Below are 16,163 nucleotides of genomic sequence, written 5' to 3' on the forward strand. Positions count from 1 at the left end.
CTGTGTATAAATCTAGTTCACTACTTCTGACTCTTAAAAATAATGCCTATATGTATCATGCAAGGGCACACAAGCATGCACACACATACATTTTATATTTGAAAATCTCAAGGAAAAGCATGTAGGAGATGGTGAGTTAAGAGCTGACCTATCCCCTCCTTTTTTGAATATCATGTTTAGTTCAAAGAACAACTGACATACTGACAAGTCATACCTGGATATAAGGCAGATATTTTCTTGAAAATAAATAAAGTAATCCTGCCATATTAAGGGAAACTGCTGATAGTAATTGTTGCTAGTGATAACATTTGAAATTTCAAGTGAAAATTAGAATCTTGGAAAAATGTAACTGCCAGTGTGAGCTTGAGAGTTGCAATACTTAGAGACTTTTTTCTGATGAAATTGGCAGTGATATTACTGAATGTGACTTTTCGATATTATGTAATGAAATGTTGTCATTTGGAGAATCTGCACAGCTCAGTGAGTTTATATTGTTCAAATGACCAACAATAATGTTACAAAACCATGCATGAGTGAAAGATCCATACAAAGTGCACAATAAACCAATGGATTTTAGCATAATGAATATGAAGAATTCACTGGTAAATTTTAGATCGCACAGTGCAGTTAAAATTTAAGAAATCATCACTTGTCAAGTTTTTTCTCACTTGTCAAGTTTTTAAAAGAATGTGCACATTATCTGAATAGATTACTAAAATACTCCTCCTTTTTCCAAATACCTAAAGCTGGATTTTCTTTATATACCTCAGTCAAAAATATTTTGCTATAGATTGAATACAGAAACAAATAGGAGGACTCACATGTCTTCTCATAAGCCAGAAAATGAGATTTTCAAAAGTGTAAAGCAACCTCTTTTTGGTAAATTTTTAGTTTTAGACAATATAATTATTTTTATAAAATTATGGCATTTGTTAAAATGTAATTGGTTTATTATTGTTATGTTTTAATAAAATAATAAACATTTCTAAAACTCATCAGTTTAATTTCTACTTTATATACACACACATATATATATATATATATATACACACACATATCCCATAATGCCTTGTGAGATTATATTTGCTCTCTGGAGCTTTTAATAACTTTATTAAAGGAATCTTGAGACCTAAAATTATGAGAACTAGTATACTAAATAAGCCCCAGTCAGTTTTTTGACATCACGCTTGTCTTCTCCCAGTCTGTCACCTTTCTATTAACTTTACTTGGTTAAATAGAAATATTTAATTATTTTTGGAGTCAAAATAATTTTTGTGTATTACTGACCTTAAAATAACAGCTTCTTCAACTATATAAAGTCACAAAAATACATTTCTACATCTCTTTTCTATTACATGAACACTGTTACTTTTCACATTTGGTCTTCAGTACATTCTAATACAACTTCATTTGTCTCTATATAGAGAATCAATTTCCCCAACAACATTTACTAACTAATCTACCCTCTCTTTACTGACTTGTAATGCTGCCTCAAATATGAATATATTTAATATATTTTCTCAAGTAAGAGAACAAGGATGCCGTACACAAGATACTAGAAGAATATTGCTCTTCCATAGCCATGTGGTAATTTACCTAACATACTAAAATAAAGTGTCTTTCATAGGTTATTTATTTCAAACCCCACAGCTAAAATTCTAAAATCAATCTTAAAAAGAAAACAAGTATGGATTGATGTTAAGAGTAATAAGTAAGATTTACTTTAATGGGGGATATTCTCTTTTTGAGCCTCCAAAAAAAGAATGGAATATATAATGTATATGTGTAAGTAATTTTGATGTCTGTGAATTAAAATGAGAAGAGCAAAACTGGATCTCAGAGTCAACTCACTCCGCATTATTGGTTTTAAACAAAAGGCACTATAGACCCAGAATTCAAAAGCAAAACTGTTGTCTATAAGGTGTGCATCGCAAGAGTGAAGGAGAGGCATGCCCACCAGTCAGGGCCTGAGGGCTGCCCAGCCCGTTCTTCAACTCATCAAAATACCAGGGTTTTTTTTATTTTTATGTTTATTTTTCATACATAAGTGAGACTGAGAGTTGTCATGTGAGCACCAGCTTGGGAGGAATCTCATGATATACAGAGGAGGAAGGCAAGACTAGGAAACTGAGAATGGAGCAGGAGGCAGACCTTGCCACACTGGCATACTTTCAAAAGCCTAAAAGGGTGCTGCCTACATGCAGGATCCAAGATTGCCCTTAACACAATAAGATGTGTAACATGTATAAATCGAAGGAAATAAAACATTGTAGACCTTTTCATAAGTCATGGTGTTTGTCTAGGGTGGGAACATTGTAAGGAGAGCTTTCTTAGTTCCAATTTTTAACCTTCTGAATACCTTATAGGAAGGTAGGTAGTAGGTAGACAGACACACTGATTACACAGGGGCTGATTTCTAAGTGCACATCTTCTGCCATTTCAAATGTTAACTCTCAGAATCTTATTGGAAAATGAAAACCCCTAATCGCTTATATGAATCCAAAGATTTTCAGGTTTTCTCTGGAAAATGGTCTCTGAATTATTGCTATTATTTTTTATTTGTAATTGGAGAAGAAAACTTTATAATAATGTTTCAAGAACATTGAAAGAGTACCTTTCTACTAAATATAAGATTTTGCATACAGCATAAAGGGAATTTAAAGTGAAGAAAACAATTTCTAATGTTTTCTATATGTGAAGAAAATATTTTTATTTTAGCATTTAATTATTATACATCAAGTACCAAAAGGAGCTCCTCCTATCTAAATATAAGAAGAATATTAACACATTTATTAGGCACTTTTACACTTGCAGCAAAATATCATTGGGTCATTAAAAATGGGGAGAAAATATGAAGATAAAATATTGGTTAGAAAGAAAGTCTCCCTGTGATGAAATAAAGAGAAGAGCAAGCATTTGATGAAAACACTCTACAACCTATAATGGAAAGATGATAAGGAAACAATAATGTAAAGATCCAGAAACTGAAGACATTTCTGTTTATTTCAGTTTTTGTCAATATTTCTGCCTTTGCCTTTTCTTATTCTAGTAATGAAAGATCTCAGGAAGATTTTCATATTTTTATTTTAAATAGAAATGTGTAGAAACCTAAAGCATTTGAGACACAATTACAATTATATTGGCCTGAGAGGTTCATTGTATTGTCACTGAGGTTGTTCTGGCAAGATGACACTCCCATTTTCAGTTTACTAGGTTACACCTTCATGTCATAACCCACCAATGTTTTCCATACTTAATACCCTCAGGGCACATTATCCTTTTCAAAGTTTGTACACAAACATTTCTCTCCTTGAAAAAAGAACGCCATTAATGTTCCATTGAAGAAAGATTTTGAAACTAAAATCTTTTGGTGTATTTTTTTATTTCACTTGAAAAAAGTACAAGAAAATTATTTTAGTGTATTATTTTAAATATATAGTAATAAATAAAAATATTCTATTCCCAAAATGGATAGTGTCAATACTGTAATCCTGAAACCAATGCGATAACCGTTGCTTATCTTGTTTCCTCAGATAAATTTACAAAAAAAGATGAGAGTCACAGGTGTGATTACCCAAGGAGCCAAAAGGATCGGAAGCCCAGAATATATAAAATCCTACAAAATTGCCTATAGTAATGATGGAAAGACTTGGGCGATGTACAAAGTGAAAGGCACCAATGAAGACATGGTAAGAATGATATACTTAATTTAAAAGTCAAATTGCATTAATAATCATTGATTACAAATGAATAATCAGGCTTCAGCTTCAGCTTCAGAAGCTTCAGTTTGCTGAAAATAAATTTATGATTTTTTTTAAAATTGGACAAGTGGGGTGAAAGAGGTAAAGAATTTCTGCAAGTTATAAATGTATATTGGTTACCATGTAAGACTTTTTCTGGTTTTGATTGGTGGTCTTATAAACACTTTATTACAGGTTAACCATATGTATATAACAATTGTTTTATTTTAACAATACTCAGTTTTCAATTTTATTTTATTGCTTTGACAGATTAACACTCTCCATAATCAAATAACTATAGATCAAAACTATTATTTGTAAAGGAAAAAGTATTATTATTTTAAAAGCAAAGTACCAAGTGATAGAAAGGATGTATATCTTTACATACATAACATTGGGAGAAAACTTTTGTACTTAGCAGAATAAAATATTTTAAAGGAAATAAATATTTAATGTCCCTTGACATTTATATGATAGTCTCATAGTCCCAATTTTTAATTAATGTTTTCTTAATTTTTTAAAAAAATATCACGATTTCAGCTCATTCCATGTAAAACTAACTCCTTAGATCAGATTCTAACAAATTATAAAATATTTTTAAAATATTTTATTTATTTATTTTTAGAGAGGGAAGGGAGGGAGATAGAGAGAGAGAGAGAAACATCAATATGCGGTTGCTGGGGGTCATGGCCTGCAACCCAGGCATGTACCCTGACTGGGAATCGAACCTGCAACACTTTGGTTTGCAGCCTGCGCTCAATCCACTGAGCTATGCCAGACAGGGCAAATTATAAAATATTTTTAAAATCATCTTCTTAAATAAATTTAGTTATCTGATTACCAGGTTATAAAAAGGTAAAATAAGAATGAGATTTAAAAGATTAAAAATAACACATTTAACTCTTATTTTTAGAAGGAAGCATAGTTTTTTTACTAGCTATATATATATATATATATATATATATATATATATATATATAGAATTAGGAGTCTCTTATCCAATGATTTGAGACTTACTAGTGAGGGAGTAATCTTAGGAATCAGACCTTAAAACATCATAAGTCTGATCATAGTTTTAGAGAGACTGAGTGAACAGGAAACACTAGGAAAGGCTAGTTCCTAAAAAATATATATAAATTTATATTTATATTTATATTTATATTTATATTTCAACTTAATGTAGATCTGTCCAGTTTGTTATACATATATAGCATGTGTGTGCATGTAACATATATATATTTTGTATATATATATATGTGTGTGTGTGTGTGTGTGTAGCAAAATGGGCAGACCCACATTAAGTTGAAAGGCTTAAGGTACCCATTTCTCAAAAAATGAGTGAGTCATTCTTCTGGCTTTGAAGGTTGGAAGAACTGGCCTTAAAATTGTCAATATACTGTAGAATACAGACTATACTGTGAGCCACAGCAGTTTGTAACTTTAAGTATTTTATCTATAGATTTTATATATTTGGCTGATGACAAGGTGCTCCTTAAATGCTCCAGACCCCCAAATTATTTAATCCAATTTTAGAAAGATTATGTTGAGTAAGACATAGGATCAATATATAAAAATAGGTAAAGGAGCTATTAAAATTAGTAATTACAACTCTATATTATGTCTCTACACAGGTGTTCCGTGGAAATGTTGATAACAACACACCCTATGCTAACTCTTTTACACCTCCCATAAAAGCTCAGTATGTAAGACTTTATCCCCAAGTTTGTCGAAGACACTGTACTTTGAGAATGGAACTTCTTGGATGTGAACTATCTGGTGAGTCTCATATTATCTAGATTAGTATTTTCTTTAAAAAGTTTGAAGAGTATTAGTAACTTGCATTTTTTCAATTTTTTGCTACAAAATGTCTAGGGCATGGTTCAGTGAGAAACTGTGTGTTTGTGTGTAGGATAAACAAGTTATTAAAAATACTGCAGAAGAGAAGGGGCAGTGTATTTCTTTGAGTGATCAATGAGAGTACAACATGCCCTGGCTGGTGTGGCTCAGTGGATTGATCACTGGCCTGAGAACCAAAGGGTGGTTGGTTTGATTCTCAGGGCACATGTATGGGTTGCATGTGCCCTGGCTGGGTTGCAGTAGGGGGCACACATGAGGCAACCACACACTGATGTTTCTCTTCTTCCTTTCCTCTCTCTCTAAAAATAAATAAAAATCTTTTTTAAAAAGTACAACAAAATCTTACTGGAAGCTTTATGCTTATTTAAACATGTCTTGTTTTTAGCAGTACCTGTGATTTATGTCTTACAACAAAATTTCAGTTAAAACAGTAATCTCCCTGACTTTGTAAATTGCAGTTACATTTAGGCTGTATAGAATAGAAAAGTAAGCTTTATCTTTGTCTATCTACTGTAAGAACTTAGTTGTTTTTTTTTTTAATGAAACAATACTTCGGAACTAAGATTGCTACTATAAATTCATTCTCGTATCACTCTTATTAACCATCTTGCTGTTGTACAAACAGTGGTTACCCAACTCAAAGATAATCAATCAAGACTCAGAATTAAATAATCCTTGTCTTACCAGAGTATTAGATACAAGGATGAAGACTTGATGTGGTCCCATTTCTCAGTGGTCCCATTTCAATATAGTTAGATTCTGAACTAAACAGAAAAATACTGCCTAGGCATTTCATTGTTATATTTTTGGTAGTTGTTTTTATAATTTTAGCATCAACATTTACAAATTATCTTTTCTGCTGTGGACTTAAATTATTTTGTTGAAAAAACTGTGTTTTGAGAAATAAAAATTCATGTGTGCCCCACTTTTTAGCATAACTTTCAAATATAAAAGACTTTTAATAATCTTACAATAATGTTATTCAGTTAAAAATAAGAGGACTCATTCTTGCAAGAAGACAACTGAGAACTATTTATTCATCCTAATATTTAACCAATATTCAAGAGGTTGCATATTGGTTAAAATGTATACTTCAGGTCTGTCTCTCTTCTTAGATTTATTTGTGATACTGAAAAAAATGATTTTTAAGCAAATAAAAGTTACTATTAAAAAACAAAGTTTAAATGAACTCATTACATTGAAAAGAATTAGAGACAGGTAGATGATTGAATCTCTGTTAAGAATCACATTTCATATTACATATGGGTGTCTTTTATGAAACAGCCAGCATATGTTTTTAGTATTACTAATTATCCTAATGGGGATGTTTTCCTAATTTTGATAAATCAACCTGGCTTATTGACTACCAGTAAAATTTGAGCAGAATTATTGCTGTGCATCATTTATATTGCATGTCAGTATATCATCACAGGCCAGTGTGAGCCCTAAGTCATTCATCATAAAGCAATCAAGAAGAAGCCACAATATGATGAGGTTTGCTGCAAGCTCCGTGGTTTTTAGTTGCTTAACATTACCTTCCCCAATTTTTCAGTTGTTTGATTCATGAAGGTCAGTCTCTCATACAAAGCAGAGTTACACCCCTAAGGTGTGGATGTATTTTACTTTTAAGTTTGACAAGCAGTTACACCTGACACTTCACAGATTTTATGTTCTCAAAAAGAAGCCATACCCATCTCCCAACCCCACAAATTGATTTTGAACTTTCTTGCAAAGAATAATATCACTCGATAGATGCTTTTAAAAGTGAGGGCACCTCACAACCAAAATAATCAATTTCATTGTTAATATTTCATTTTGTACAGGTGCTATCCATGCTGGTTAAAGAGTTCATTAATTTACATGCATGAAATCATATGGATGAGAAGGGAGATTTGTGAGACAAATTGGAAGAGATCATCTATTACATTTAGAAATAAACAGTGACATAACATACCAAACTATTTCTCACAATCCAGTGCAACACTATGAAGCCCAAGGTTGCCTTATTGTATTCAATACACTCTTACAAGATCTCTTAGCCTGCCTAGAAGATCAGCAGTTAATCTTTTCCCAGATACTTAAAAAAGAAAATCCCCTAAATTCTCTGAGAGAGAGATGATTTAAGATGTTTAGAATGAAGTGGATCATGACCATGACTAGGAGGGGAATAGTCACTCATTCATGCTTTGAACAAATTACTCAGAACTCCCTCTAGGCTAAGTACTAGAAACAGAGTGGCTATGAAATGAAGTCTAAGAATTAGAAACAGTGGATGTAAAGGCACCTTTTTTCTATGTAATATTTGAAATACCATTATATCACAAAAGGAAAAAAGAACAACCACCTTTCTGTTTCCCTTGTATCTCTTCAGCAAGTTAAACAAAGTTTAACAAAGACTCCAGTAGCAGGACAAGGTGAGGGTGGGCACTTGGTGAAAGCACTATTAGAACAAGTCAGAAATCTATAATATAGACAATACATGTTATCTTAGAACCGCCTAAAGATAAATGGCATGTTAAGACTTATAAAGATTTCTTCAATCTCTGAAATTTGTCATAAAATTTTTCATCTCTCTTTTCTTTTTTCTTTTCTTTTCTCTTCTTTCTTTATTTTTCAATCTTTGTTGTATTTTTTATCGCCTTTTAATCCTCTTATACCTGCCTCCCCCAGCAATCACCACACTGCAAGGCCAAATGCAAGGACTCGTGTCCATGAGTCCTTTTTCCTTTGGCTCAGTCCCCCTAACCTCCCCTCCTCTAGTTGACATCCTCCTCTCCACCTATGAATCTGTCCCCATTTTCCTTGTTAGTTCAGTTTGTTCATCAGATTCCACATATGAGTGAAATCATATGGTATTTTTCATTCTCTGACTCACTTATTTCACTTAGCATAATGAAATTTTTCTTCTCCAGAATTTGTATTTAAGAGTTAGAGCTATTTTTATCATGGGACCTATCAAGTTTCATGGAGACTTATCATATGTCTCCTATCCCTAAAACCCAACAAAATTTGTACTAAGGCATAACCAGCTAACCCTCCATGGCCATTTTCACCATGTTTGCATTGGATGGGCATTTCCCAGAAGGTGGAATTGAAGGTAGACATGGAAGAGCCTCAGGAAGGAAGAAAAGGTCTAGATTGACTAAAACAGAAAAGTAATTAATTGTTGTTAAAAATATTTTTTTCAATAACAATTCTAAGCCACTTCTCTTAGAGCCTTGACTAAAAATGGCTTAGTTTTAGACACTATAGATAGTGTTCCGACATTCTTTAGTACTTCCTGTTAGGCTGATCTGAAGTCTTAACATTGTGATCTGTTAGAATGAGCCTTATGGAAATAATAAAAACAGCTGACATGCTAGCTATATGCAGGCACTGTTTCCACTTTATATTTATTAACTAATTTGTTTAAAACATTTTTAAGGTAGGTTCTATTTTATTACTATTTTAAATACTTGAAACCTGCGATAAAATGTGGTTCAATAATGGGTATGAGCCCAAACAGAGTAAGTGGGGGACTGACAGAGTATGAGAAGATGGCATTGATTGCAGAAGTCTTCCTTTATCCTGGCTTTCCTGATGATGAGACTCACCTTGTGTGTTCCTTGGCCAAAATGCAAGTTTTACATAAGGAAGACGCATCCACTGGCTAATCTGGTAGTAAAATCATGGTTCCTATCACAGACTTCATGGATAGAATTTTGTTGCAATTTTAAGATTGGGAATTCATGTGTACACACCCAGAGAGAGACATACCTTTCTAAGGATAGATAAACCAAAATGTTGCACCATGACAAACTTTAAAACATATGTGGCAGGACTGAAAATCTTCCAAAAATATCCAGTACTAAAAGTTAATGTGAATGATCCAAATATAAGAATGTATAAAAATGATTATCCTGTAATGGCTTTTGCTAAAATTAGCTTACTTTCTTCTGTTATCCATTTGTTTAAATCCTACACTTGCACGATGCCTGGCACATGGTATACATTGAATCAATATTAGCTTCTCACCTTCCAGAAGAAGCCATGTTAATGCTATAAGAATCAGTGGTAAAGATTACAGATGTTTCTTGGGAAAGAAAATGCTGTCCAATTTATAAAATACCATTGGAGCAATTTGTGAAAATGCCTTTGTACTGAGGGAATTTTCATTTGCAGGATTATAGAAACAAATAAAAGAAAACTAGCTTTCCTTTGTGAGAAAATGTTCCATTTTTGAAGACACAATGAAACCATTGAAAACCAGGGAACAGTCATGTGGCCATCATTAATGAGGCAGGAGAGAGCATTTCAGCATTGTTTTCATTTTGCAAAATCATCTAACACAGAAATGTAGTTTGAATTGACTGTGTTGTTTTCAATTTTTCCAAAATATATTCAGACAAAATAAACTGAATTGGCTATTTCATTTTCGATTTTGTTCCAGAGTTATTTCGGATTATAGCCCCCCTTTTTTTTTGAATTTAGATCCTCTCTCTTTGGGGAAATGAATAGCATTATGCTTAATCTTCTTTTGCCTATCCAAAATAAAGACAGAAAACTTCCAGGATAATAAATTATTTTCTCTCACCGAGTCCTTTTCATTTTCCTGCAGGCTGTTCTGAGCCTCTGGGGATGAAATCAGGACATATCCAAGACTATCAGATCACTGCCTCCAGCATTTTCAGAACTCTCAATATGGACATGTTCACTTGGGAGCCGAGGAAAGCTCGGCTGGACAAGCAGGGCAAAGTGAATGCTTGGACTTCCGGCCACAATGACCAGTCACAATGGTTACAGGTAATATTTTAAAAAACTGTTTCACCACCCACTGCACTTCTTCTTTCAACAGATTTCTGCCTGGCTGCTGTGGCCCAGTGAATGGAGTGCTGGCCTGTGAGCCAAAGGGTCACCAGTTCTCTTCCCTGTCAGGGCACATACCTGCGTTGAGGGCCAGGCGCCCAGTAGGGGGCACTTGAGAGGCAAGCACATGATGTTTCTCTCCCTCTCTTCCTCCCTTCTCCTCTCTAAAAATAAATAAATAAAATTGTAAAAAATAATAAATGATTTCCTGTTGGTTAGGTGAGCGTTAGAGTCATTACCTTTATACTAATTTAAATGTACCTTCCTGTTTGGCTTCACTAAACTGATAAAACAAAAATTCCTGTGAAGCCATGTCTGTGTGCTGTTACGCCAATGTTGATTTATAAGTGCTACTGTCAGATTGATGCAGCAGACTGTACCAGATCACACCACATATAGGTCAATTTGATTGATTATGAGAACATTTGCATTTTAACTCTCCTCTATTCTAATGCTTCATGTCAATATGGGTTTGAAAGTGTCACAGCAGGAACTAAACCACCTTAAAATCATGCCACTGACCTGAAGATTGTTCCCATAGAACCATGAATCATGACTTATTAGCTCTTTCCCTGTGGTTGCTAGGCAATGGAGTGATTTGATTACACTCTCATAAGACAGCTAGGTTGTAGAAGAAAAGCACAGACAGTCTTTTCTTCACTTGACCTTATTTTCCACTATTCTCAAAGTTAGAAATATTTACTTTTTTCTTTACTTTTCCCTAACTTTCTATCCGTATTTCTATTGATCTGGATCTTTATTGAGCTCTTCCATTAGCTACCATGCTTTATGGATAAATGGGTATGTCTTTCTCTTTTAACTATTCTATGAGTTTTTTGATATTGAAATATATCCATCCTCCCAGAACTCAGGACTTACTACATTAAATCATTCATTTAACAAATGCTTGTTTGTGATGCACCCGTGAAGCATCACATAGCATGATAAACAGGGATGGCACATGAGCTAGCATCGCCCTATTCATGCTCTTAAGACATTTCCTCTTTTGAAGGGCATTCCTTTTATTTGCTTTGTACGACACCATACTTTGTTTCTTCCATCTGTCCAGCTGATGCTCCTCAAAGTCCTCTAGGCCACCCACCCCTCCTCTGCCTGCTATCTTCCTGCCAACCTCCCTGTCCCCCACTCCACACACTCACATTGACTAATTAAGAAGTATTGGCTATTCCAACTACTCTAAAATCATTCCACTTCTCACCGTCCCCACTGCCGCTTCTGTAGTCCTGGCTATTTGGTTGGGGCCGTCCAGTTTCTGGCCCTACTCTTTAAAATCTATTTCCCAAATTGTAACAAATATTATCTTTCTTTTTTCAAGATACAGATATGATTTTCTTACTCCTTTTTGAAAACTTTTCAACTACTTCCTATAAGCCTCAGAATAAAATACAGACTTTTTAGTATAATCTGAAAGTCTTTGCATGATTTAACCCCACTTCCTCTCTTGCCACACTTCACTAAATTCGTTTCATTTTCTCAAAGAAACACTCACTTTTTTCCCATCCCTTTATAAATGTCCTCTTCCTAGAGGAGAATAATGGAAAAGCACCTCTACCCACAACATCCCCAGCCTTGCACTGGTGTAATCCTTCAGCTAGAGTTTGGATACACATTCCTTTGTGTGCATACAAAGTAAGCCACTGCCACCACCTACAGTTTTAATTAGGGGCTGCTATATCTGGCTTAAGTTGTCTCCTTTATACTTCTGTGTCATGTGTGATTCTCTAGTAGTATCATCACACTATATCAGAAATCGTTTTTTATGCTTCATTGTTTGCTGCAGGAGGGATGGGGCCACATCTGTCTGTTTGTCTTTTTCAACTTGTCCAGTACTGAAGTAAATTCCTGTCACAATGCCTGATACATGGTAGTCATTCAAAAATATTTGTTGAATTAATTAATTAATACTAAAATATAATTGAATTTATTGATTTAGGACTATGCAGCATATAAATGTGGCCCAGGATTTAAGAGGCCAACTGCTAATAACTTCAAATTTAACATAATATTTGTAAAAGAAACTGCAACCTCACAGTAAAGATCTGGCCTTTATAATATAGGAGATAAATTGTTATAATACATACTCTTTATGAAGTTTCAAGTTCTTAATTTGAAAAGCCATGGAAACATTTTTTCCATTTGTTAGAATTAAATGGTAAAGTTAAGAACAAGTTAAACTTGTTCTTTGTTGATGTATAGTATGTTTAAATTGGAAGTATTCTAGTCATACATCAGATTAAATATTATTTGTGAGTCATAATGTCATGCAGAATAATACAAAATATTTTACAACCTGTAAGTAACTCATACAGGTTGATAGATTTTAGAAATATCCATAGGAGGAGCTTGTCAATTACAAATTTCTTTAGAAAGATAAAAATAAATATTTTTATATGAATCAAGGTGTATGCTTCAATGCAACCCTCCATCCATCACTTTTTTTTTAAGATGGCTTTTCAACTGTCTTCTTAGTCACTTGCATGCTGAAATCGATTCAATCTGTTGGTGACAGATTATCAATTCAAGGACCAGTTCTTCCAATGTATGTCTATTTTTTGTTGTGTCAAAACATACTCAGAATCTTCAAGGCAAGGTAAATTGATATATTTACCTACATTTACTTCTTTTTCTTTTTTGACATCATTCAGGAAAATGCTCCAGAATTATTATCATTTTCAGTGTTTTTTCAAGAGAATATAATCTGTTCAATTGTATACTACTGTGGTTGTTAGTGCTTTTGTGGAAAATAAGATTAACATCTTTTACTGATAATATATAAGGTGATTTTATTTTTGAGTTGTTGACATAGAGTCAATTACTATTTTTATTTGAGGCTTCCACATTTATAAGTTTTAGTTGTGGTTTTAAATAAGATATATTAACTCTGATAAACAGCTCTTCAGAAGAAAAAACATGTCTGTCAATTAAATTCTTTTCCTTCATCATCAATCTCCTGCTTATTGATTTTAAAATAAATTTGTTTTATACGCTAACTGTATATCTCACCCTGTAATGATGATAGTCTTATTTCAGTTTAATAGGTGTTTCCAAACCCAGTTTAATAGATAATGTCTGCAAATACTATTGTTCTAAATGAAAACTCAAAATTATTTTAAGGAATTTTTATGTTTTCTTTTTTTTTAAACATAGAATAATCTTTTTTTTAAGATTTATTTATTTATTTATTTTTAGAGAGGGAAGGGAGAGAGAGAGAGAAAGAGAGAAACATCAATGTGCGGTTGCTGGGGGTTATGGCCTGCAACCTAAGCATGTACCCTGACTGGGAATCGAACCTGCGACACTTTGGTTCGCAGCCTGCGCTCAGTCCACTGAAGAATTTTTATGTTTTCAAATATCACTTTAACATTTTATTCTTCTTATTACTCTAGTGTTTCTTCCAATCTTTTCTATGTGGTCAAAATCTCAGAGCTTCTTAAGCAAATATTCTTTTATTATTTTTTAGAAGTCATCTTACCTAACTGATTAGCAGCTTCTTTGAACTACTGTCAATCATGAAATCATTATGCTGTTCCTATATAAACACGGCAAAAATATGTTAAGTCCACAAGCAGCCCTAAATGAGGAGGATTTTCACACCTCTGATAAAAACGTTTTATCACTTTGATGTGTTTGCTGTTTTCAGCTTTTGAGCAAGAAGCCCTAGCAGTGTGTTTTTCAAAATCACAGGTTTTTTTTTTGTTATTAAATTATAGTTTCCACTTTTTTTAAAATTTTACACCTAAGTTTAAAGATTATAGGCCATTCATTCCTGACTCATAGCTGGACATTTCTGATATATGGTTGGAGTAGATTTCATCCATGTGAAAAAAATAAAACAACCTTTAATTCACTGAGATTTTTTAGGAACAGACTATCTTCTGTGGCTAGTGTCCCAATAGAAGACCCAGAGATTTTGTTGGGTTTTAAGGTAGATTAAATAAGACAAATTACAGAACAGGAGAGACACGGAGTAGGTATCCAGCAATAGGTAGCTTCCTTCTTTCTCTTTCCGGTGATTTGTGGAAACTCAGGACAGTATAATTTTCCTAAGAATGAAGATCTGCATACATATTCTTTTCTTCTTTCAAAATGTAATTTCCAATGAAACTATGAAAGATAAAGTAACATTGTTTGATCAGTTGCAAGCTGTGATAAATGTTGATAGATTCCATAAATTTGCAGTCACAAACAAAACATTTTTAATTTTTGTGTAGGTAGCATTAGATTTTTCAAATTCTTTACTTGGGAATAGTAATAACATTATTAGTAACAAAATGAATTTATATCATTTGGCAATGTTCTCTACTAAAATAATATCCTTTTTATAATGGTTGTGTATTTTTATGTCCATTTTCAGTGGCTTTCAACACACTTAGTAAATTCCCTTCATATTTATATGTATATTATACAAACTGATTAAAATTCAGCATTAAAATTGTGATGTTTAATATTCTATCAAGGGTAGGAGCACCAGTGATGATAATCTTATTAACTGTGAAGAAATATTTTGGTATAGTAGTTGCAAATAAACAATGAGCACTCTAAGAATTAACTTAGATTGACTAACCAACTTTTTAAAATGTCTTACGTATGTATTCATTGCCTTATTGGTGGTAATTTACCTCTATAATTGAATCTACAGAAAAGTTTTTCAGATTTCATAAAGGGAAGCATAATATAAATGACTAACAAGAAGAAAAATGTTACAATGTCACATAGGAAATGACCTTTTGATCTATTTCATGAAACATTTGCTAACTTAAGATGGTATGCATAGTATTTCATCCAAATTAGTAGAATTAATTGAGTCATTAAACTGCATACTTTAATGTTGACCTTTGTCAAAAGTGCAGCTAACACTACACAACTTCATTTCAATACTAATTTTAAGGAAATGTGTAAGAAAGCAATTGCATTTAAGTTTCTTAATTAAATAAGCCATATTTAATTTAGTCCATTTTAGATTTTTAAAAGCATGTATTCTAGACATAAAACTCATAACTTCTTTAAAACCATTAACTTCTCTTGCCCTCTGGACAATTTAATTTATTTACATTAGAACCAGAGGAAAAAAAATCAAGGAACAAGGGACCTCCGGGCTTCTGGGAAACACTTGTCAATATGCAGGAATAGTCAGATTTCCAAGTCACTCTTCCAAAATTTTAAATGTAGTAATCAGTAAGCCTACATGAAGAGTTCAGTTACAAAGCTGACCTAAAAGAGATCAAGAAATGAAACTTAATTTAAGTATGATTGTGGCAGAGTTTCCATCCTTCATAATGCTAATATATTTTGGAGTGTTTGAAATGAATCAAAAGATGTTCATACTTTGCTTAGGTTATAAATCATCTTTCAAGTTTTTTTTAAGTAATTTTACAGTATCAAAGGGAATCTTCACTATCCAAATACAAAAATGTAATGAGGAAAGCAAAACTGAGAAGGATGATTGTAGAGAAAGTACTTAGAGGACAAAGGAAAGTGTGTCCAGCATTAACATAGCATGCTGAGTGAATAACTTGAAGTCCAAAAATTTGGTTTTGAGGGCAGACAAATCATATAAAATTCCTGGATTCATTTATTTCTGTTTTTTCTTTTTTAAAAAATGTAGTCTGCCCTGGCTGGCGTAGCTCAGCGTATTGAGCACGGGCTGCGAACCAAAGTGTCGAAGGTTCGATTCCTAGTCAGGGCACGTGCCTGGGTTGC

The 16,163-nt window shown here is 33.1% G+C and overlaps 1 protein-coding gene across 2 annotated transcripts in view; it reads left to right on the top strand.

Annotated features, from left to right (window-relative positions):
- The window catches only part of EDIL3 (EGF like repeats and discoidin domains 3), a 391,270-nt gene that overhangs the window by 286,981 nt on the left and 88,126 nt on the right, over positions 1-16,163 (top strand). For both annotated transcript variants that reach the window (XM_045848383.1, XM_045848384.1), the window contains 3 exons: positions 3,534-3,689; positions 5,372-5,516; positions 10,195-10,379. In XM_045848383.1, the coding sequence (XP_045704339.1) occupies positions 3,534-3,689; positions 5,372-5,516; positions 10,195-10,379 (486 nt within the window). The remainder of the gene's footprint in view (positions 1-3,533; positions 3,690-5,371; positions 5,517-10,194; positions 10,380-16,163) is intronic.

Source organism: Phyllostomus hastatus, unplaced genomic scaffold (genome assembly GCF_019186645.2).
Source record: "Phyllostomus hastatus isolate PE091 unplaced genomic scaffold, TTU_PhHast_1.1 phas_contig_58, whole genome shotgun sequence".
NCBI classification, from domain to species: Eukaryota; Metazoa; Chordata; class Mammalia; order Chiroptera; family Phyllostomidae; genus Phyllostomus; species Phyllostomus hastatus.